This window comes from Mobula hypostoma, chromosome 3 (genome assembly GCF_963921235.1).
Source record: "Mobula hypostoma chromosome 3, sMobHyp1.1, whole genome shotgun sequence".
Taxonomy (NCBI): Eukaryota; Metazoa; Chordata; class Chondrichthyes; order Myliobatiformes; family Myliobatidae; genus Mobula; species Mobula hypostoma.
In genome coordinates this window covers 217,697,186-217,721,309 of record NC_086099.1, presented here as the reverse complement: position 1 = coordinate 217,721,309, position 24,124 = coordinate 217,697,186, and the positions used below count along the sequence as shown (strand labels likewise).

The window sequence follows — 24,124 nt, the reverse complement described above, 5'->3', positions numbered from 1 at the left end:
AGGAATGTTTTACTTTAGTAAGCATCGCTCCCCTACTTGGATCTCAATGGAATTCCAGTCGACCAATATCCCTCTAGAACTATATACGTATTCAGCAGGTAAGATAAAACTGGTCAAACAAACTAAAAATCCTTTCTTAAAAAATAAAATAATGGTTTGGCATGATGCTCTTGCGTATTTGGGAGAGACATCAGTTATCCCAGTTTACTCCTATCTTTGGTAATGATAGCAGACCCTGGTTTTAAAACTTGGTTGACCCGAGGCATAGTTAAGGTGTCTGATCTTTATAATGGCAATACATTTATGTCATTTGAAGAACTCAAGGCGAAATATGGAATTTCAACAAAACACTTTTTTAAATACCTTCATTCGTGAAGTTTTATTATGTCCAGGCAAGGTTACAATTTGAAGCTCCCTCCTTTATCTACCCTAGAAGACATCACTCTGAAATTATCTGAAGCTAGGGGACATTTGTCTGTATTATACAATTTGTTTGCAAGTAAATGCAAAGAGTCATCAAACAACATACTACAAGCAAGGAGAACTGATTTGCATGAGAATCTGTCAGAAAAAGAGTGGTCAGAAGCTTGTTCCTTAGTTCAAACCTAATCAGTGAACACTCATTCTAAATTACTACAATACAAATGGATAACCAGACAGTATATTTCTCCAGTCAGATTGCATCACTTTAACCCCAACATTCCAGACACCTGCATTAAATGTTATCATCAAAGGGGTCCCTGTTCCATTTTATGTGGGAGTGCCCCCAGATATCTGCTTCTGGAAGAAGGTCGACGTTTCAGGCCCATACCCTTTGTCAGGACTAACTGAAAGAAGTTAGCCTGACGAAGGGTCTCGGCCGGAAACATCAACTGTACCTCTTCCTATAGATGCTGCCTGGCCTGCTGCGTTCACCAGCAATTTTTATGTGTGTTGCTTGAAATTCCAGCATCTGCAGATTTCCTCATGTCTGGAAGAAGGTGCTGAATTTGATTAGTCAGATTATTGGAAAAAAGGTTCCCCTTGATCCTAAATTATGTATTCTGAATATTTACTTTACCTTTGTAACCTCCAAAGTGGAAGTGACAATGGATTTGGATAGGACAGGAAGATGGAGCATGGATTAAACAGAAGGGAGGTGGGGAGGATCGAGGAGGTTGGTGATCAGCACATGGAGGTGGTGGGGGAGGGAAGAGAGAGAGGGTAATGGGGACCGGGTGGATCGGGGGAAACGGAATAGTGACAGAAGGGGAGCAGTGACCAGAAATCTGAAATTTGATGTTCATTATGCCAGATTGGAGAATTTGCAGGTGGAACGTGAGATGTTGTTTCTCTACAAGCTGATGAGGGGCATAGATCAAATCAACAGTCAGAGACTTCTTTTCAGGGTGGAAATGGTTAATTCATTTGTTATGTGCTGTGTGATATGATGTAGGCAATGACTTCCGTGACCATGATTGGTCTTGACAAATGTTATACAAAAGTGGTTTGCCATTGGCTTCTTCTGGGCAGTAGCTTTTCAAGACGGGTGACCCCAGCCATTATCAATACTCTTCACAGATTGTCTGCCTGGTGTCAGTGGTCACATAACCAGGGCTTGTGATCTGCACCAGCTGCTCGAACGACCATCCACCACCTGCTCCCATGGCATCACGTGACCCTGACTGGGGTGCGAAGCAGGTGCTACACCTTGCCCAAGGGTGACCTGCAGCCTAGCGTAAAACTTCGACGGATCCCCCAGAAGTTTGGTGACGGGAGCGATGGTGCTCTGTGAAGTTGTTGCCTAATCTGTCCAGTGTTGCCAATGTCGACCAGGCCTCTCCGGGAGCACCAGTCACAGTAATTAACATCACGGGATTCACGTGTGAAAGACTGTGTCACCTGGAAGGCAGTGTGTTAGGAGGTGTAGGGGCTGGTATTACACCTTTGTGGTTACGGGGCCAGATGCCTGGAGAGAGAGAGGAATGGGTGAGGACAGATTAGCAGTCAAGGGAGTCATGGATGGAGAATATCCCTGTGTAAAGTGGAGAGGGGAGGGGAAGAGGTAGCTGCTGGTAGGATCCTATCATAGATGGCAGAAATTGTGATGACTGTTATGTTAGATATGTAGACTGGTGGGGTTGTAGGCTAGGACCAGGAGCATTCTCCCCCTTTTTTTTACCTGGGGTGGAGAGACGGGGTGAGGGCAGATTTGTGGAAAATAAATGAAATGCGGTTGAAGGCTCCATCAATGGCATGGGGGTGGGGGAAGCCCTGTTTTCTGAAAAAGGATGTCCTGGTGGGGAAGGCCTCATGACAGGAACAGATGCAATAAAGACAGAGGAACTGAGGATAGGAAATGGTGACCTTGCAAGTAACAGGGTGAGGAGGTGTGGGAGTCACCAAGTTTATAGTAGGTGTTGGTGGGTAATCCGTCTCCTGAAAGGGGAGAAGCACCAAGTGAATTTGAGAGCAGGATGGAAGTTGGGAGTGAAGGTGATAAAGTAGAGCTCCATAAAACCAAGACCCTCTACTGACTTGGCCCCATTACATCGCCTGGTCTTTCAGCAGTAAGGAGTTATTGTGAGATTCTAGAAAGGGTGAGCCACATTCCTCTTAGAGCCACTTCTCACCGGTGTTAACAAAGAAATTTTACTTCGTCTAACTGACGTACTAACTGTACACCTCATCTTCTAGCTTCTAGGCATTCCGCTAGATGTCTTGATTCGTACTGCACTGGGCGGCATGGTAGAATAGCTGTTAGTGCTATCGCTTTACAGCGCCAACGATAACTGATAGCAGTTCGATACCCACCGCTCTTTGTAAGGAGTTTGTACATTCTCCCCGTGACCCCATGGGTTTCCTCTGGGTGCTCCAGTTTCCTCCCACATTCCAAAGACATCTCAGTCATTGTTACTTGTGGGCATGCTATGTTGGCATCTGAGGTGTGGTGACACTTGTGGGCTGCCCCCAGCACATTCCTCACTGATTTGATTTGATGCAAATGATGAATTTCACAGTATGTTTTGATGTACATTTGACAAATAATCTGATCTATCACTGAGGAAAGTCAATGTGCAATTGCTTAATGAAAACATGGCTAAACTTCTTTTATTTCACTTTCCAGAACAAGGATAATGATACTTTTAGGGACCTGCTGAAAGCCAATGCAGAGAAGCCGGTGAAGCTGGAGGTGTACAGCACAAAGGCTGCGAAGGTTCGCGAGGTGGAGGTTGTCCCCAGTAACATGTGGGGTGGGCAGGGTCTGCTGGGAGCCAGCGTGCGGTTCTGCAGTTTTCAAGGTGCACATGAACATATCTGGCATGTACTGGTAAGTACACATAAAAGTGAACATTACCCTGGTTATCAAATCTACTACAAAGAAAAGAAAATTTTCTGTTGTTTTGAGCAATGATTATGTGAGTATTGACTAAGCCAGTACTCTCTTCCATTGAAATTCAGGTTGTCACTGGACACTGTAACAAACATCTTAGTTTGTGGCCTGTTTTTTCTGCTGTAGTGTTCTGTGGTTCTGTGGATAGTTGTAGAAAAGTACAGCACAGAAACAGGCCCTTTGGCCTATCTAGTCCATGCTGAACCATTTAAACCGCATGATGTACTGTTGAAAGTAATCTGACTGGTTTCATCATGGTGTGGTGCGGCAGTTTGAATCCATGGGACATATGAAGCTACAGAGAAGAGAGGACTCAGCCCAATACATCATGGGCGCATTCCTCCACATCTTTAGTAGTACTTAGAGGAGATGTCATAGGTACAGAGGAGGTGTCAGGGATAAGTTTTTTACGCAGAGAATGGTGAGTGAAAAACAGAGGGCTATGGGTAAAGCCTAGGTAGTTCGAAGGTAAGGACATGTTCAGCACAGCTTTGTGGGCCGAAGGGCCTGTATTGTGCTGTAGATTTTCTGTGTTTCCATGCAGCCTCAAGTTGGTAACATTTTTCATTAGAGATCTCCATTATCTGGGCTGTAGAGTTATACAGCACCAGGCTAGTCACATTTGGTTCATAACCTTCTAAACCTTGGAGGAACTCAGTAGGGCAGCCAGCATCTATGGAAAAGAGTTAAACAGTCGATATTTCGACCCAAAGCCCTTTATCAGGACTACGGCCCAAAACGTGGACTGTATACTCTTTTCTGTTGATGCTGTCTAGCCTGCTGAGTTCCTCCAGCATTTTGTTGCTTTAACTTCTAGCAACTGCAGATTTTCTCTTGATCTTGACCTTCTAAACATTTCCTATCCATGTACCTGTCAAACTGATTTTTTAAAGTTGTTATTGTATCTTCCTCAACCAGTTCCTTTGGCAGCTGATTCTGCCTAGGTACTAACTTTTTGTTTTTTTTTAAAAAAAAGCCCCTTAAGTTTCCCCTCTCACCTTAAATCTGTGCCCTCTAGTTCTAGATAGCCCAGTGCTGGAGAAAAAGACTGAGTGCTTTCACCCTATATATGCCCTTCATGATTTTGAGCACCTCTATACAATCAGATTACCATACCTTCTTTTTGTAGCTGCCCTCAGGCACTACGTACAGAAGCCTGAAATCCTGCACCTCCAGGTTCATAAGCAGCTGTTTCCCTCAACCGTCTGGTTCTTGAACCAACCAGAAAACCCTAATAACTGAAGTTTAGCAACATGATGACCATCTTGCACTAAAATAGAGTATTTTAATTGTCTTCTTGAATCAGAGCGTAACATAAGAAATAGGAGCAGGAGTTGGCCATCTGGCCTGTCAAGCCTGCTCCACCATTCAATAAGATCATGGCTGATCTGGCCATGGACTCATCTCCACCCACCTGCCTTTTCCCCATAACCCTTAATTCCCCTTCTATGTAAAAATCTATCCAACCTTGTTTTAAATATGTTTACTGAAGTAGCCTCCACTGCTACCTTGGGCAGAGAATTCCACAGATTCACCACTCTCTGGGAAAAGCAGTTCCTCCTCATCTCCGTCCCAAATCTTACCCCCACCCCCTGAATCTTGAGGCTATGTCCCCTAGTCCAAGCCTCACCTACCAGTAGAAACAACTGTCCTGCATCTATCTTATCTATTCGTTTCATAATTTTATGTTTCTATAAGATGTCATCTCATTCTTCTGAATTCCAGTGAGTACAGTCCCACGTGACTCAATCTCTCCTCATAGTCTAATCCCCTCATCTCTGGAATCATTCTGGTGAACCTCTCAAGTAAGGAGACCAGAACTGCACACAGTACTCCAGGTGCGGCCTCACCAGTACCCTGTACAGTTGCAGCATAATCTCCCTGCTCTTAAGTTCAATCCCTCTAGCAACGAAGGCCCATTTGCCTTCTTGATAGCCTGCTGCACCTGCAAACCGAACTTTTGTGATTCGTGCACAAGCACTTCCGTCCCTCTGCACAGCAGCATGCTGCAATTATTTACCAGTTAAATAATAATCTGCTCTTTCATTTTTCCTTCCAAAGTGGATGACCTCGCATTTACCAACATTGTACTCCATCTGTCAGACCCTGGCCCACTCACTCAACTATCTGTATCTCTCTGTAGACTCTCCATATCTTTTGCACAATTTGCTTTTCCACTCAATTTAGTATCATCAGCAAACTTAGATACATTACACTCAGTTCCCTCTTTCAAATCATTAACGTATGTCATGAACAATTGCGGGCCCAGCACAGACCCCTGCAGTACACCGCTCACCACTGATTGCCAACAGGAGTAACACCCAAGTATCCCAGCTCTCTGCTTTCTGTTAGTTAACCAATCCTCTATCCATGCTAATACACCACCCCCAACTCTATGCATCCTTGTGGATAAATCTTTTATGCGGCACCTTCTGGAAATCCAAGTAAATAACGTCCACCTGTTCCCCTCTATCCACTGCGCTCACTGAATCCTCAAAGGACTCCAGTAAGTTTGTTAAACGGTAAGTTTGCCTTTGCTGAATCAATGCTGCATCTGCATCATACATCCATTTCTTTTCAGGTGCCTCTTTAATGATAGCTTCAGGCTGTTTTCCAACTACTGATGTTAAACTAACTGGCCTATAGTTGCCTGCCATTTTATATAAATAGTATAATTAGTATTTTTCTTGTGATTGCTACTTGTACGGTTCTCTGTGTCTGTGATGCTGATGAAATTAAGTTTTTCATTGTACTTGTGCATATGACAATAACGTTGACTTTGACTATCCTGGTGAGGCTGTTTATCTTCCTCATCAATCTTGAGCTCTACCAAAATTCTGTCGTCGTAATTTTCACCTTCTCAGTTGCTTATCAACCCTAGGCTGATCTGTACTTCAAAATTCAAACTCACATAGGTGTGTTCAAATTTCCCTGCTACCATCTACTCCCTCCTGCGTCTCCACCCATCTTCCTGAATATTCTGTGTTCTTCCGATTTGATTTCTTGTGGATCTCTGTCTTGTCCATAAACATTTAAATGTATTAGGAATTTGCTGTGGGGTATTGGTGCGATATGCAACAAAAAACAATGATAAAGAATTAGTTAAAATGTAAAGTTAGAGGTTCAAGTACGGAAATGGAATAAATTGTTCATAGGTAGCAATGTAAACAGTGTTACAAAAAGTAATTTAAAATGTTTACAGTACAGTGAAGGGAGTAATGGATAGAGGGAGATGGGGTTGCTAACTTGAATGGTTGATCAGATTTACAGCTTGGAGGAAGAAACTTTTAAGATGACATGAAGTTTATGTTTTAATAGCTCTATAGCACTTTACAGAAGGGAGTTTTTGGAAAAGGCAGTGTGCAGGGTGGGTCGTGTCCGCAATGATTTTTCCTGCCCACTTGTTTATCCTGCAGTGATGGTAGACTGCAGACAATGATCTTTTCTGCTGACCTGACAGTTTGTTGTCGTTTTCATACATTGTGGAAGGATGCTGCACCAAACCAGGTAGTAATGGATGATGTGAGAATGCCCTCAATGATGGCGATGTAGAAATGCACCAGGATGTTCTGGGGAATTCCCTGTAGCCTTTCTGCTGCCGTGCTCCGATTGTCAAAGAGTGAAACAGAGCAAAACCAACACCTGGCATCCCTGCAGCAGCAGTGATGGTCCACATTAAACTGGTACTGACGCTGGATTGGTCCCAGTGCTGCTTCATCTTGGAATGAACTTCAGCTGCATTATCGGTAATGTGCAGAGATGAAAATTTCCAAAGAAAATGTGTTCTAATTAAAATATGCTTGTGCTTTCTTGGGCATCTGGTTCAGTTCAGTTTGTCTTTGATTTACTGATTCATGTTTCTATCTTTTGCTCTGGAAGAATCTGATTAATTGTTCCCCAATAATTTGTATTGCAGTTTCAGCTAATGATATATCATCTGTCAACAAACACAACGGTCAGAAATGCTGTGCATCTTCACTGTTATTTTTCCCCTTCTTGTAGGATATCGAACCAAATTCGCCAGCGGCCCTAGCAGGTCTTCTGCCTCACACTGATTACATTGTTGGTGCTGATCAAGTGCTGCAAGAGGTGATGATTCTTTGATATTTGTTAATATTAACACTTGTAATTGTGGTCCAAGTTTTAGCCAGGCAGGGCTGCACTTATGTTGAGATCTCACTCAGGTTGGAGAAGCAACACCTCATTTTCAATCTGGATAGTCTCCAACCTGATGGCATGAATCTCGATTTCTATAACCTAGAGTAATTTCTTCCCCACCCTTCCCCCTTCTCTTTTTCATTCCCCAATCTAGTTCCCCTCTCACCCCTCCTCTTCCCCTCCCTTGCCCACCTCCTCCCTCTAGTGCTGTTCCACCTTCCCTTACCCCCCCATGGTCCAGTCTCCTCTCCTATCAGATTCCTTCTATAGCCTTTCCACTTATCCCCTCCCAGGTTCTTACTTCATCCCCCTTCTCCCACCCACCCACTTTCCCTCTCACCTGCTTTCACCTATCACCTGCCAGCTTGTACTCCCTTCCCCTTTCCCCACATGCTCATTCTGATTTCTTCCCCCTAATGCAGGGTTTCGGCCTGAGATGTCAACTGTTTAGCTCCCTCCATAGATGCTGCCTGACTTGCTGAGTTCCTCCAGCATTTTGTGTGTGCAGCACTTGCAGGGTCTGCTTATTACCTGCTTAAAACTCTTAGACAAGTGTTCAAACATAATTAGTGTAGAGCTTACTCTGTTGTACCACTATGAAGTATAACCTTTTACCCACAGCAAGATCCCATGAACAGTATCGGTGCATAATTGGTCTGAACACGTTAGTGACATTGGTTGCAGGTTAAATTGTGAGGCCTCCTTCAGTCAGGGTCGACCATGCATGTTGAGTCCCAGCTGTCTAGATACGCAAGCCAGGGCAGTACAATATGGAGAGCAAGCTGTTGCCCATGTAGCAAGCTCCACCTCGCCACGCATCTTATGAACCCAAAGGAAGGGTAGAGACCGATACAGTTTGGTACCCGCAACGTCACAGGGGTTGCCAGTCAGCATTGAACTCAATATAGAACAGTCTTCGGTACCCCAGCTCTGGATTTTTCCCTCTGGGTTGACTCCCAAAGCCTTCCCCATCAGCAGGTAAAGCTGCAAGGCAGCAGAGATTTGAGATCAGATTTTTCCTTTTCCTAAATGAGTTGCCAACCATAGCTGACGAGCCCCATCTGCCCAAAGTGACTGGTTTTAATGCAGCAGTAACCCGCTTTTGCTCCTTCTGCTGTCAATAAAAGCAGTTCCACCGGGCTTAGTAGCTAAGCCACATGTGAAGGCCAGGAGCTGGACATGGTTGTCAGAGGCTATTTGAGACACACACCTTTGGGAACATTTAGGTAGTGGGAGCTTGTCCCCATTACCTGCCTCCTCAGCTATCAAAACCTTAATGATAAATACTGGACAAGGTACTGAGACGGTGTTCGTTACTTTACAGAATGCTGCCATGGGCTCTTTTTCATCAGGTTTGCAGAGCAGGAGGGCCTCAGTGTAATGCCTGAGCTGGAAGTGGGCACATTGAACAGTGTAAAGAGCTCAGTACTATATTGCACTCTGTCTTGGTACATGCTCTTAGGAGGTTTTCAGTTCACTGCCTCTAAGACAAAAGTGATGCCCAGTGAGGCATAACTATTGCCCAAATTGAATGCAGTGAAACAGTGGGAGGTGTTCAGCAGGGGGGGGTGTGAAAGTCAGAGGGCTTTTCACTGTAATCTAACTGTATTCTCCCACTGCATTTATGAGAGTCCTTTGAAGGCAGTGATATCCTAACAAACTTTCCAAGTTAAACTGTGTCTGTCCCAAAGATCTCAATTTCACAATTAGATGTTTCCTTTGCACCTCATGGGAAATGCATTCAAGCAAAATATGCTGCACCATTTCTTGACAAGTGCTCTCCCTTGTCAAGAATTGTGCATGTTAATTCTGAGCAGGGAATTATTCAACCTCATATGTCCCATACGTAAACGTGTAAGTATAACTTCTTCCTCCTTTTATACCCATCTCTCAGTTGAGTCCCCACCATCCCCTGGATTTCCAATAAGTGATGTCCTTTCTTTTCCTTATCCCAACTTTATTGCCACAGTGATCGGATAGACTTTTTAATTATGGCTTTGAACTCCCTTATACAAAGGCACCAATAAGTGTGTACACGCAAACTTGTGTTTACGTGTAAAAGTATGTTTACTGAAATTGGTGAACTATGTGTACACACACACACACAACACACACACACACACACACACACACACACACACACACACACACACACACACACACAAAACACACACAAAATTTAAGTGATTGCTTGGCAAGAATGCCTGCCACCTCATTTTTCCTTCAACTCCAACATGGGCAGGAACCCATATAAAATGTAGACACAAATCTAGATCCTGCAGTCTCAGAAGATGTTGTCTAATCTCAAGAAAAATTTGAAATACCTATTTTAATAGATGTCAAGATGGAGAACAAATCAGAGCACAGAAGAATGTAATCAGTCCCTACTTCTTTAACCCATTCCAAATCTAAAATGTTAGCAACCATCTCAGATGTGAATACTGATACTTTGTCTGATAATCTTAATCGTCACCGGAAACTTTGGAATATAAACAGAAACACCTGAATGACCTGTCACTGGATTTTTTGCGCTATCTGTGTAGATATGTAAGAATCCATAATATCTGCCTTGCCTATATTTGCTGAGTTTTCTGGGTCACTGATAAACAATCACTCCTAGTCTTGATTGTTTCCTGAAGACCCAAATCCCACAAGCAAAGAGAAAAACCATGGAGAAGAGACAGAAGTGGATACAATGGGATCATAATACACATTAAACAACCCAAGATTTTGTGCCCATTCATTTCCATCCACCCAAAAGTGAAGACCTTATAAATGCAGTGGTTTCAACACTAATGTTGCCAATATTGGATGACCAACTTTGTCTTCTAACGTTAACCCAATAAACCATTGCTAACCTGTGGAGATGTAAAGGTACAGTACTTCACCCTTTTCTACCAGTAATGCCAAAATTAGAGATGATTTAATAGCACCACAACATAATTTCAATGCTTGGGCTCCTTTTACAAAATCCAGATTGGTATACAGCTAAGTTTCCACTACTTTCCACAAAATAAGCTTTGCTTTATCCATTTGTTCTATTATCTTACATATATGTGAAGTTAGCGAATACGTCTGTAAGTGGAAGGATCTGATTGATCCTCACCAGGTTTCAGTATAGAGCTAACAACCGCTAATTTCTAGGAAGCAGGAAGTCGTCCTGTCAGCCATATCGTATTAAAGAATTTCAAAACCAACATAAGTTTTGAATTTGATAGCCATGTAACCATATTGTAATAGGTATCGTCTTTTCCAGGTGACACCTGACCAGCGCCATTAATAGCCCTTTTAATTTCAGACAATCTAAATTCGATATCCAAACATGAATGGGAACTGAGGATTGCTTGCCAAAACTGTTTCTCTATAAGACCTCTCTTGTTTACTTAAGTTGGCGAACTATGTACACTAACATATGTTTTTTGCTAATAATTCAGCTTTTTTGGTCAGCAGCTGCAATCTACTTCCCACCATACATAACCAATATGCATCAAATTTTCTAACACCCCCCCCCCCATGTTTTTTGTGTCATACTTCAAACTTTCCCTACCTGGATATCTTTCCCAATGGTGTATTCTCCAATACATTTTCTTTGCCCTTCTCACTAAGTATAGCTGGAGCTCTTCTATATTGTATGAAAAATGAATAGTGTGATTGAGTCAGAGTTGAGGGAGCTTTACTATACACTCAGTGATCACTTTATTAGGTATACCTGTACACCTAATTAATGTGAATATCTAATCAGCTAATCATGTGGCAGCAACTCAATGCATAAAAGCATGCTGACACGTTCAAGAGGTTCAGTTTTGTTCAGATCAGATATCAGAATGGGGAGGAAATGTGATCTAAGTGACTATGACCATGGAATGATTGTTGGTTCCAGACAAGGTGGTTGGAGTATCTCAGAAACTGCTGATCTCCTGGGATTTTCACGCACAACCGTCTCTATAGTTGGAGAATGGTGTAAAAAGCAAAAAAAAAACATCCAGTGAGTGGCAGTTCTGTGGGCAAAAATGTCTTATTATGGGAGAGGTCAGAGGAGAATGACCAGACTGGTTCAAGGTGACAGTAACTCAAAAAACTGTTTGAAATAACTCAGAAGTAATAACTCTGCATTACAACAGTGATGTGCAGAAGAGCATCTCTGAATGCACAACACATCAAATCGTGAAATGGATGGTCTACAGCAGTGTGAGGCTACAAACGTACACTCGGTGTATGTAGCATCTATAAATCCATAACATCTATAGGAAGTCAAATAGTTAGAAGACTAGTAAAGGTATTTAATCATAAGCAGCAAGCATTTACATTTCATCTGTTTGCAGGTTTAACTGCTTAGCATCTGGTTACCTGATATTTAGTTTTGCCTGAAGCTGGAAGGAAAGAGCACCATCTCCAATGGCGGTAACTCCAGCAACAACTTTGGTGGCTGAGCAACTGCAGAACAGCATTGTCCTTTAGCTGATTCAGATGACACAAAGGTTGGTGGAGTTGTGGATAGTGTAGAAAGTAGTCATAGGTTACAACAGGATATTGACAAGATGCAGATTGGAAAAGTGTCGATTTATTCACTTTGAAGGTCGAACTTGAAGGCAGAATACAGGATGAATTGCGTGATTGTTAGCAGTATGGAGGGACAGAGAGTTTGGGGTTCATATCCATAGATCTCTCAGTGTTGCTGTGCAAGTTGATAGTGTGATTAAGAAGACGTGTGGTTTGTTGGCTTTCATTAGTCAGGGGATTGAGTTCAAGAGCCCCAAAGTAACGTTGCAGGTCTCTAAAACTCTGGTTAGACTACACATGGTATATTATGTTCAGATCTGGTTGCCTCATTATAGCTTTAGAGATGGTGCAGAGGAGATTTACCAGGATTCTTCCTGGATTAGAAAGCACATCTTCAGAGGACAGGTTGAGAGAGCTAGGGCTTTTCCCTGTGCAGCAAAGAAGGATGAGAGGTGACTTGATAGAGGTGTACAAGATAAGAGGCATAGATTGAATGGATAGCTGGAGTCTTTTTCCCAGGATGGAAATGGCTAATGTGAGCCAGCATAATTCTAAGGTGATTGGAGTAAAGTATGGGGGGGGGGGGGAATGTCAGAGGTAATTTTTTTACACTATATGGGGGGATATCAGAAGAAAGTTTTTTTACACAGGATGGGGAGTGGGTGGAAAACTTTGCCAGGAATGACGGTACAAGCAGATACCATGAAACATAGGAGCAGGATTAGGCCATTCAGCCCATCGAGTACGCATGGCTGATTCCATCATGGCTGATCCCAGATTCTATTCAACCCCATACACCTGCCTTCTCACCTTATCCTTTGATGCCCAGACCAAATAGGAAATTATCAACTTCTACCTTAAATATACCCACGGACTTGTCTGTGGCAGAGCATTTCACAGATTCACTACTCTCTGGCTAAAAAAAATCCTCCTTACCTCTGTTCTAAAAGGTCGCCCCTCAATTTTGAGGCTGTGCCCTCTAGTTCTGGGTACCCCCATCATAAGAAACATCCTCTCCACGTCCACTTTGTCTGGTCCTTTCAACATTCAGTAGGTTTCAATGAGATCCCCCTGCATTCTTCTAAATTCCAGCGATTACAGGGTCAAAGCTGTCAAATGGTCCTCATATGTTAACCCCTTTATTCCCAGGATCATCCTTGTGAACCTCCCCTGGACTCTCTCCAATGACAGCACATCCTTTCTGAGGTATGGGGCCCAAAACTTGACAATGCTCCAGTTGTGGCCTGACTAGAGACTTATAAAGCCTCAGCATTATCTCTTTGCTTTTATATTCTATTCCCCTTGAAATAAATGCCAACATTGCATTTGCCGCCTTTACCATAGATTCAGCCTATAAATTAACCCTTCTAAGAGTCTTGCACGAGGACTCCTAAGTCCCTCTGTGCCTCTGATGTTTGAACCTTCTCCCCATTTAGATAATAGTCCACACTATTGTTCCTTTTACCAAAGTTCATTATCATACATTTCTCAACACTGTATTCCATCTGCCACTTTTTTGCCCATTCTTCCAATTTGTCTAAGTCCTGCTGTAATCACATTGCTTCCTCAGCACTACCTACCCCTCCACCTCTCTTCATATCATCTGCAATCTTTGCCACAAAACTGTCAATTCCATTATCCAAATCATTGACAAACAATGTGAAAAGTAGCGGTCCCAATACTGACCCTGAGGAACACCTCTAGTCTCTAGCAGCCAACTGGAAAAGGCCCCTTTTATTCCCACTCACTGCCTTCTGCCTGTCAGCCATTCCTCTATCCATGTCAGTATCTTTCCTGTAACTCCATAGGATTTTACCTTGTTAAGCAGCCTCATGTGTGGCACCTTATCAAATGCCTTCTGAAAATCCAAATAAATGACTTCTACTATCTCTCCTTTGTCCACCCTGCTTGTTACTTCCTCGAAGAATTCTTCACAGATTTTTCAGGCTAGATTTCCCTTTACAGAAACCATGCTGGCTTTGACTTATCATTAGTCTCCAAGTACCTCGAAACCTCATCCTTGATAATAGACTCCAACACTTTCCCAAGCACTGAGGTTAGGCTAACTGGCCCATAATTTATTTTCTTTTGCCTTCTAAAAGAGTGGAGTGACATTTGCAGTCTTCCAGTCCTCTGGGACCATGCCAGAATCAAACAATTCTTGAAAAGATCATGACCAATGCATCTGCTATCTCTTCAGCAACCTCTCTCAGGACTCTGGGATGTCATCCATCTGGTCCAGGTGACTTGTACACCTTAAGACCTTTGAGATTGCCTAGCACTTTTTCCTTTGTAATAGCAATGGCACTCACACCTGCTCCTTGACACTCACGGACCTCTGGCACACTGCTAGTGTCTTTCACAGTGAGGACACTGTGAATACTTCAGAGATGTTTAAGAAAATCATAGACTGGCAGATGGATGATGGAAAAATGGAGGGCTATGTAGGAGAGAAGGGTTAGATTGATCATAGAGTGGGCTTTAAAGGTGGCACAACATCGTGGGCTGAAGGGCCTATACTGTACTATACATTTCTATATTCTGTGTAATGTCAGAAATTATTTAGCTGTTTGAAGTTTTGGACCTTTCTACAAAGCAGAATTGTAAACCTACATACACTACATGGACCAACGTAGTTTGAAGGAACTCTTCCTCACCACTGCCTTCTCTGGCATTTAATATGGACAATAAATTTAGTAATGACAGATTCCTGTAAAATTAAACATTTTATATGTCAGCTTCACCCTGGCCATTACGTCCATCTGACTGAAATATCACAGATATTTGCCTTTTTATAAGTTAGTCATTGTGTGGATAATGTCACGGTGAGAGGTAATTGATTCAGTCGTGTCTAAATCAACCAATCTTTTTTACCCAGTCTGAAGATTTTTTCAACCTGGTTGAGGCATTTGAAGGAAAACCCTTGAAACTGCTGGTTTATAATAGTGAGACAGATACCACCAGAGACGTTATAGTTACGCCCAATGGTGCTTGGGGAGGAGAAGGAAGGTATGTGGTATTTGTTATAATTTATAATCTGTTTGGTGTGGAGACCACACAATCATGGAATTTTATTAACTATTGAACATTTTCCAAGTGTGTTTGCTCCCTCCTTTGCTATCAGGCAGGAAGAAAGGCTTGAGTGATTTTTTAAAAATGACGAATGGTGTTTTTTTTTAGTTTCTCACCCCACTCCAGTAAATGCAGTTTTGTGCCTTAAGCCATTGCAATGTTAGACCATAGCAGCAGAAATAGTGGTTAGTGTAATGCTATTACAGTGCCAGCAACCTGGCTTCAATTCCACCTCTCTCTGTAAGGAGTTTGTACGTTCTCCCTGTGACCTCTGGGTGCTCCGTTTACCTCCTACATTCCAACGATGTATGGGTTAGTTGGTTAATTGGTCATGTGGGTGTAATTGGACAGCGTTGGACTGGAAGGGCATGTTATTTTATCTCTAAATAACATAAGTAGTTTACAGAAATTTTTGTGCGGCTAATAAAAGTGATTAATTAAATCCTATCAACGGCAAGAGATAAACCTTCCAGAGTCCTGTTGAAGGGTCTTGGCCTGAAACATCAACTTTATTTCTTTCCATAGGGTCTGCCTGACTTGCTGAGTTCCTCCAGCATTTTCTGTGTGTTAACTTCCCAGCAGCTATGCATCAGAGGCAGTTAGACTCTCAGCAGTCGTGTTAAATTTGTTGCTTCCACTTAAATTTTCTCAGTCGTATTAGTGGCTGTGTAGACTGTGATTTCAGCAGTGAGTGGGATGAGCGCCTCACACAAAATGCTGGAGGAACTCAGCAGGCCAGGCAGCATCTATGGAAGAAAACTACAGTTGACGTTTTGGGCTGAGACCCTTCGGTAGGACTGGAGAAAAAAAGCTGAGTTCATTTAGAAGGCTGAGGAAGGGGAGAGAGAAACACAAGGTGATAGGTGAAATCGGGAGGGAAAGGGATAAAGTAAAGAGCTGGTAAGTTGATTGGTGAAAGAGATACTGGGCTGGAGAAGGGGGAATCTGAGGACGGAAGACCATGGGAGAAAGAAAAGGGGGAGGTGATGGGCAGGCAAGGAGATGAGGTGAGAGAGGGAAAAGGGGGTGGGGAATGGTGGAGGGAGGGAAGCATTATCGAAAGTTCAAGAAATCAATGTTCATGCCATCAGGTTGGAGGCTACCCAGCCGGAATGAGGCAACCTGAGAGTGGCCTCATCACGACAGTAGAGGAGGCTGTGGATTGACATATCAGAACGGGAATGGGAAATGGAATTAAAATGGGTGGCCAGTGGGAAATCCCACTTCTTCTGGCAGACAGAGCATAGGCGCTCAGCGAAGCGGTCTCCCAATCTGCATCGGGTCTCACCAATACACAGGAGGCCGCACCGGGAGCACTGGACACACACAATGAGCCCAACAGACTCACAGGTGAAGTGTGGCCAGTGCAGTGGTAGGTGAGGACAAGAGGAACCCTATCTCTGGTAGGGTGTGGCCTTCTGTATATCATTGAAACCCTCCCGGTTTCACCTATCACCTTGTGTTTCTCTCTCCCCTTCCCCCACCTTTTAAATATACTCCTCAGCTCTTTTTCTCCAGTCCTGCGAAGGGTCTTTACCTGAAACGTCGGCTGTATTTTTTTCCATAGATGCTGTCTGGTCTGCTGAATTCCTCTAGCATTTTGTGTGTGTTGTTTGGATTTCCAGCATCTGCAGATTTTCTCTTGTTTGGGATAAGCATTTGTTTATTTTTCCTCAGTACAAAAGTTGTTTGATCTACTGAACCTTCTCAAATAAAATTTTCAAAACAATTTCAACCACCAATTCTAGTAACTTTTTTAAGCATGCATAGTAAAATGTTTGTTCATTGGTAGAAACAGAAATGTTGAACAGATCTGGCAGCCCAGCAGTGGTGGAGATGGAGTTAGTGTTGCAGATTAATAATGCTTCAAAAGAGCTTTACTTCCAAAAAATTTCAAGTTTCGCCTTGCGCTTTATTCTATTTCAGTTTGGGTTGTGGCATTGGATACGGTTATTTGCACAGAATCCCCTCCCGACCTGTTGTGCCAGAGAAGAAGATAGAGATTCCAGCACCCCCTGTGGCAAGTGCTGTACCTGAGAGTCCAGAGAATGGATACACAGAGGTGGGTAGCTGCTGGTTTGTGCACGACACTGACCTCGGTCTTACAGAAACTCTCTATGCAATTGTCATACTTGCCTATAAACCCATAGAGACATGCTCTTCAGTCCATCATATCTGTGCTAGCCAGGTAACTAGCTAAACTAATTCCATTTTCTGACATTTGACCCATAGCCTATGCCATAGTGTTTAGATGTCCATCTAAATACTTCTTAAATATTGTGGAAGTACCTGTGCCTGTCATCTCTCTGACATGATGGATTTCAGCCACTCTTTTCCACAAATCTCCTCCTTAATCTCTTACGTACTTACCCTAACTGTATGCTCTTTGCTTATTGAAATCTCTGCCAAGTAGAAATGTTTTTTGCTATCATAGAACATAGGACAGTACAGCACTGGGTGAACCATTTGGCCCAGAGTGTTGTGCCAGTCTTGATGTTAATTTACATGAAATGTCCTCCTCCTGTGTATCATCCATATCGCTCCGTACCCTTCATAGTCATGTGTCTGTCTAAAAGTCTCCTAACCTCCATCAAACTACCTACTTCAACAATTGTCCCCAGTACTCTATTCTGAGACCTACTGTGAGCACCTTCCTGTGTAATGAAAAAAATGCCCCTTGCATACCTTTAAGCTACCCACCTCTATCTTTACAAGCATGCCCTCTCCTGAGATTTTGATATTACTAGACTGGGGAAAAGATTCTAACGGATGCTATCTGTGCTTTTCATAATTTAAGTAAACCTCTGTCAGGTCTCCCCACAGCCTCTGACACTCAAGGGAGTACAGCCATAGTGTGTCCAATCTTTCTTTATAGCTCATACTCTTGAATCCAGGCAGCATCCTGGTTAACATTTTCAGCATCGTCTCTGCACCTCTCCTATAATGAAGCGACCAAACTGCATGCAATACTCCCAAGTCCTTTCTGTCTATCACAGAATTGTCCCAATAAGGCCCTCTCTCAACTTTTTCTCCTCAAAATAAAACAACCCAGCCTTCCAGTCTCTCCCCATAGCTGAAGCATACCATCTAAGACAACACACACAAAGTGCTGGAGGAACTTAGCGAGTCAGGCAGCATGTATGGAGGGGAATAAGCAGTCAATGTTTCAGGCCGAGATCCTTCATCTTGCTGAGTTTCTCCAGCATTTTATGTGTGTTGCTCAAGATTTCCAGCATCTGCAGCAATGTTCCCTCTAGTTTGTCATGACTAGTGTACGCAAAAATCTTGTGCTGTGCAATTTTTTGCCCAGTGACTACAACGTGCACACTGAATAATTTCTTCAATAAAAACAGTATAAATAAGCCAGTTCTAAAATCTGCAGACTCCATGTTGTCAGCACTGTCCACATCTGAAACTGGAAAAGGAAATGTGATTGTGTATGATCTTGAAATATACTTAACATGCCAACGAGGTAGACGGTGACAACCTTTGTGCGCAGTTTAAATTCCTTTGTGCGTTAGTAGCAAAAGATGTGTGTGCATGCACACCTTGAAGGGAACATTGATCTGCAGAATCTCTTGTGTTTCTGATTTGTCATCCCAGATAGGTCAATCTCCTCTGGATTTCATGCCATCACACTCTTGTCTCCAGTTGTATATTTAGTATTATCAATATCTTACCTTCTACAGTGTTTATTCTTGAGATTAGATTAGATTAGATTATGAGGACACGCAGTCCTCTTTTATTGTCATTTAGTAATGCATGCATTAAAAAATGATACAATATTCCTCTGGTGTGATATCACAGAAACACAGGACAGACCAAGACTGAAAAACTGACAAAAACCACATATTATAATATATAGTTACAACAGTGCAAGCAATACCGTAATTTGATGAAGAACAGGCCATGGGCATGGTAAAAAAAAGTTCAAGTCTCTCGAAAGTCTCACATCTCACTCAGACGAGAGAAGGAAGAAAACTCTCCCTGCCATGCCCAACCACAGTCTGACTCTGAGTTGTCCGAAAACTTCGAACCTCCGACCAGCCCTCCGACACCGAGCACCATCTCTACTGAGCGCTTCGACCCCAGCCCCGGCCGCCAGCAGCAGGCAAAGCTGAGGATTTGGGGCCTTCCCTCTGGCGATTCTTGATCGCACAGTAGCAGCGGCAGCGAACCAGGCATTTCAGAAGTTTCTCCAGATGTTCCTCTGTGTTTCTTATGGCTGTCTCCATCAAATCAGAATTGTGCACGGTACCCTATTTAACAAGTACGATATCATTTCACCAGAGAGGCTGCGTACACTGCGTCGCACCGCCATCTTCTCCTCCCGCCTTCTTGATGAAAGTTTAAGAATTGAACTGCATATCCTTTAATGCAGCTCTGCTTCTGCATTCAAAGTGTCAAGAAATTAGTGTTGTGAGTCAGATACCTTTTATTTAACTCACACATATTGAAACATACATTGAGCTGCATTGTTTGCTTTACATCCAAAACACTGAGGGTGTGCTGGGGGCAGCCTACAAGTCTTGTCGCCGCACGTTCTGGCACCAAAGTAGCATGCCCACAATGCTCCACAGAACAGCACGAGCAGTCATAACAAAACAGCAGCAATAAAGCCCCTTTAATATAATGGGAATAAATTTCAGTTAAGAACTTCCACTCTTTCCAAAAGAAAATTGTCTAGTTTATCTATTTTCTGCAATCCACATCCCTTGGATCTCTCTGCACATCCGATTTTGAAGTCCAATATGAATCTCAGTTTAATTGTTCTGACATTACCTACAGAGCCTTCACCTACCAAAGCTGTAAGTTCTGAAAAATCCCCCTTGAACATTTCTACAGGTTTCCTTATCCTCAAACACCCTCATCTTTGAAGCAATCCAGTATCCTAACTTACAAAATATAAGGTAAATTTAACTCTAAGTACATATATGTTACCATGTACGACTGAGATTTGTTTTCTTATGGGCATATTCGGTAAATCCAAGAAACGGTAGAATCAGTGAAAGACTGCACTGAACAGGACAGAGAAACAACCAGTGTGCAAAAGGCAACAAACTGTGTAAATACAAAATAAAATTAATAAATAATCAATAAATATTGAGGAAATGAGACGATGAGTCCTTGAACGTTGTGGGAACAGTTCAGTGATGGGGCGAGTGAAGTTGATTAGTTATCTTCACTGGGTCAGGAGCCTGATGATTGAGGGGTAATAACTGTTCCTCAGCTTGGTAGTGTGGATCCTGAGGCTCCTGTGCCTTCCTCCTGATGGCAGCAGTGAGAAGTGAGCATGACCTGGGTGGCGGGGGTCCTGTGACAGCGCTCTCTGTAGATGTGCTCAGTGGTGGGGCTTTACCTGCGGTGGACTGGGCTGTATCCACTACTTTTAGTAGGATTTTCCTTCCGTTCAAGAGCATTGGTGTTTCCATACCAGGCTGTGATGCAACCAGTCAACATACTCTCTGTACATCTATAGAAGTTTGTCAAAGTTTTTGATGTCATGCCAAATGCTCACAGACTTCTAAGGAGGAAGAGCTGTGGCCATGCTTTCTTTGTAATAGCACTTGCGTGTGGATCCAGGATAGATCCTCTGAAAATGATAACACCAAACTAAAACTGAACAAAGTGCAAGGTGAAGATGGTTGGAAAGTACGTGCTGTACCCAGGACAGGTCCTCTGAAATGAATTTAAACCTCACGAACAAGAGAAAAAAAAATATGCAGATGCTGGAAGATTTAAACTTCTGAATTTAAACCTCTCCATCTCTGACTCCCCCATGAGGACTGACATATGGACCTCCAGCTTCCTCCTCTGAAGGTCAATAATCAGCTCCTTGGTTCCTTCTCTTTGTGGTTACTAACACTTCCATAGTGCTGACGCTCCTGTGGATGTTTCACTATCTGTAAATGCAGGCTGTGGATATTAAGTATAACCATCAATCTCTGAACTTCTTGCAGTAACAAATTGAAAACAGTTGGGGGAGCTGTAAGTTTGAGTGACTCCAAATCATTACAATGAAAATAGTTTGCTGATCTTAACAAGACAGATAGATACTTTATCAATCCCAAAGGAAATTACAGTATCACAGTAGCATTACAAGTACACAGATATACAAATATTAGAAGAGAAGTAAGAAAGAATAAAAAATAAATTACTTCAAACAGTCCAACAAGAGAGGGGAGGGGCTGGTCATCACTTCCCCAGCTATAAGTTGAGCCCTAATGGCTGAGGGTAAGAATGACCTCATATGACGCTCTTTGGAGCAGTGCAGTTGCCTCTGTTTAGCCAAGGTGGCATGCAGAGAGTGAGAAACATTGTCCAGAATTGCCAGGGTTTTCCATAGGGTCCTTTGGTCTACCACAGCCTCCAGTACAAAGTGCTGGAGGAACTCCGCAGGCCAGGCAGCATCTATGGAATAAATTACAGTCAGCGTTTCGGGCCGAGACACTTTGGCAGGACTGGAGAAAAAGATGAGTAGATTTGAAATCTACTCCTCATCTTTTTTTCCAATCCTGCTGAAGGGTCTCGGTCCGAAACGTTGACTGTTCTTTTTCTATAGACGCTGCCTGGCCTGTGGAGTTCCTCCAGCATTTTGTGTGTATTGCTTGGATTTCCAGCATCTGCAGATTCTCTCTTGTTTGTGATTTGATAGCCTCCAGTATGACCAGTTTGACTCCTATAACAGAGCCAGCCTTTCTAATCAGTTTATTGAGCCTGTTGGCATTGCTCGTGTTGATGCCTTTGCCTTAGCACACCACCACATAGAAGATTGTACTGGTGACAAAAGACATGTAGAACATGTGAAAGAGAGGCCTGCATACTCCAAAGGACCTGTCTCTTCCGGAAGTAGAGGTGACTCTGGCCCTTCTTGTCCACAGTCTCTGTGCTGGTGCTCTACTCAAGTCTGTCAGACAGGTGCATCCACAGGTACTTGTCGGTCCTCACCATAAATAGTAGAGGAGCAGTGCAGGCTTAATTATAGCTCACCACGGGTGCCATGGTAGCATAGCATTGCAATGCTGTTACAGCTCAGGGTGTCACAGTTTGGAGTTCAGATCTGGTTGGCACATCCTTACTGTCACCGTGCGTGTTTTCTCCAGGTGCTCCAGTTTCTCGCACTGTCCAAAGATGTGCCAGTAAATAGGTTAGTTGGTCACTGTGAATTGTCCTGTGACTAGGCTAGTGTTAAATAGGTGGGCTGCTGGATGTTGCAGGCTCATTAAGCAGAAGAGGGTGTTCAACGCAGTATCTCTAAATAAATAAATAAACATCATATCAACTTATTAATAGGTGCATATTCTTAAATGAAAGTTGGGTAGGTAATCAACACCTGATGCCTGTTACACTGGTCAACATCATAGCCAATTCCCTTGAAATTTAAAATGTATAGCTTTGTCTTAAATACATTCAGTGTTTGAGCCTGCACAGCCCTGTTAGGGAACTGCAAAGAATTAATTGCCCAGAAGGTGAAGAAATTTCTTCTCTGTCCTGAAAACTGATCTTTATATTGAGATTCTGGCTTTTGGGGTTCTAACATTTAAATGTCATTCATTCTTTGAGGCACTGTTCTGTTTTTTGGATGTTTGCAAAGAAAAAGAATTTCAGGATGTATATTGTATACATTTCTCTGACATTAAATGTACCTATTGAAACCTGTTGGTTTGAAACCCCTACTTGGGGAAATTAATCCCAACAAGCTGCAAGTGCTTTGTAACTTGAGCAAGCACAAGGTACAAGGCCCTTTGTGACATGACCTTCTGGATCCTCAAACCTGCCTCACTCTTAGTCATACTCTCTTACCTGACAAAATCATTAGTGTAAAGGGTGTGCCTTCTTTGTAGTATCCAGATAACTTACCTGTTCCTTGATACAATGCAGTGTCTGGATTTCTGTCTCTGACCTGAAATTCGTTGATAGGAGCTGCTTTCACCATGGATCTTAGTGGTTTCTGTCACCTCCCAAGTATTCCATCTATAACGCATCTCTTGCTCTGCCATGCATGAATTAAAATAATCTCTTTATTTAATTTATTCAGTTATTCAACTCTTCATTTTCACCTCAATCTCACTGGAGTCCCTTGTTCACCAAATTCTATGCCCCATGGATTCCATACTTGAAAGTGACTGTGCTAAAGACATGTGCATTTTAGCTGTCAGTGACTTGCTTTCCCAGGTACCAAGGATCTCGAGTGACCTAATTTCCATCAACGAGGTCTAGCTCATTACCCAACAACTACCTGGAGGGTACGGTCTCCCACTATATAACACTGTAATTTAAACTGCCAGATTAAGAGAGTTGAAAACTAAACAGATTTTTGTTAGATTTAAATAGAATCATTTGTGTTTATAAACCAGACCCAGTTTATACTCAGATTGTAAATTTTAGCAAAACCCTTCACATCCTCTTGACCATCTGCTCCTCTGTTGACGGCTTTGGCTTTTGCTGGGCCGTGTTCTCATCAGATCTTGTTCTTCAATAGCCTCCCAGGTTACCATTCTCCATGCAAATTTGGACAGACTGCAGGAACAGTATTTGACCATGTGAAGAGCTGGGGTCATTGTGCCGTCACGGGCATATCTGTTAGGAGGGGCTCACTGAAGCCCACCATGTTGCTACAATAACCAATCCTGTTTATCCTATTCCTAACACTCTGATACTGGGGACCAGATCCATCTCACTACTCAGCAGACATCAGGCACGTGGCCTTCTTGGGGTGGAGGAGCAGCACCTATTCTGTCTGGGTAGCCTCCAACCTGATGGCATGAATATCAATTTCTCCTTCCAGTTTGAAAACAATTATCTCCCCCTCCCCTCTTCTATTCCCCACTCTGGCCTCTTCTCACCCGCCTATCATCTCCTTTCTCCTATGGCCCACTCCCCTCTCTTATCAGATTCCTTCATTTCCAGCCCATTACCTTTCCCTCCCACCTGGCTTCACCTATCACCTTCTATCTATCCCTCGTCCCCTCCTCCCCACCCTCTTATTCCAGTCCTGATGAAGGGTCTCAGCCCAACAGA

The 24,124-nt window shown here is 43.0% G+C and overlaps 1 protein-coding gene across 1 annotated transcript in view; it reads left to right on the top strand.

The window, feature by feature from the left end:
* LOC134344532 (Golgi reassembly-stacking protein 1-like) overlaps window positions 1-24,124 on the top strand; it is a 63,979-nt gene that overhangs the window by 29,775 nt on the left and 10,080 nt on the right. Inside the window, exons 3-6 of the mRNA XM_063044495.1 lie at window positions 3,107-3,310; window positions 7,376-7,462; window positions 14,910-15,040; window positions 17,030-17,165. Of these exons, the coding sequence (XP_062900565.1) occupies window positions 3,107-3,310; window positions 7,376-7,462; window positions 14,910-15,040; window positions 17,030-17,165 (558 nt within the window). The remainder of the gene's footprint in view (window positions 1-3,106; window positions 3,311-7,375; window positions 7,463-14,909; window positions 15,041-17,029; window positions 17,166-24,124) is intronic.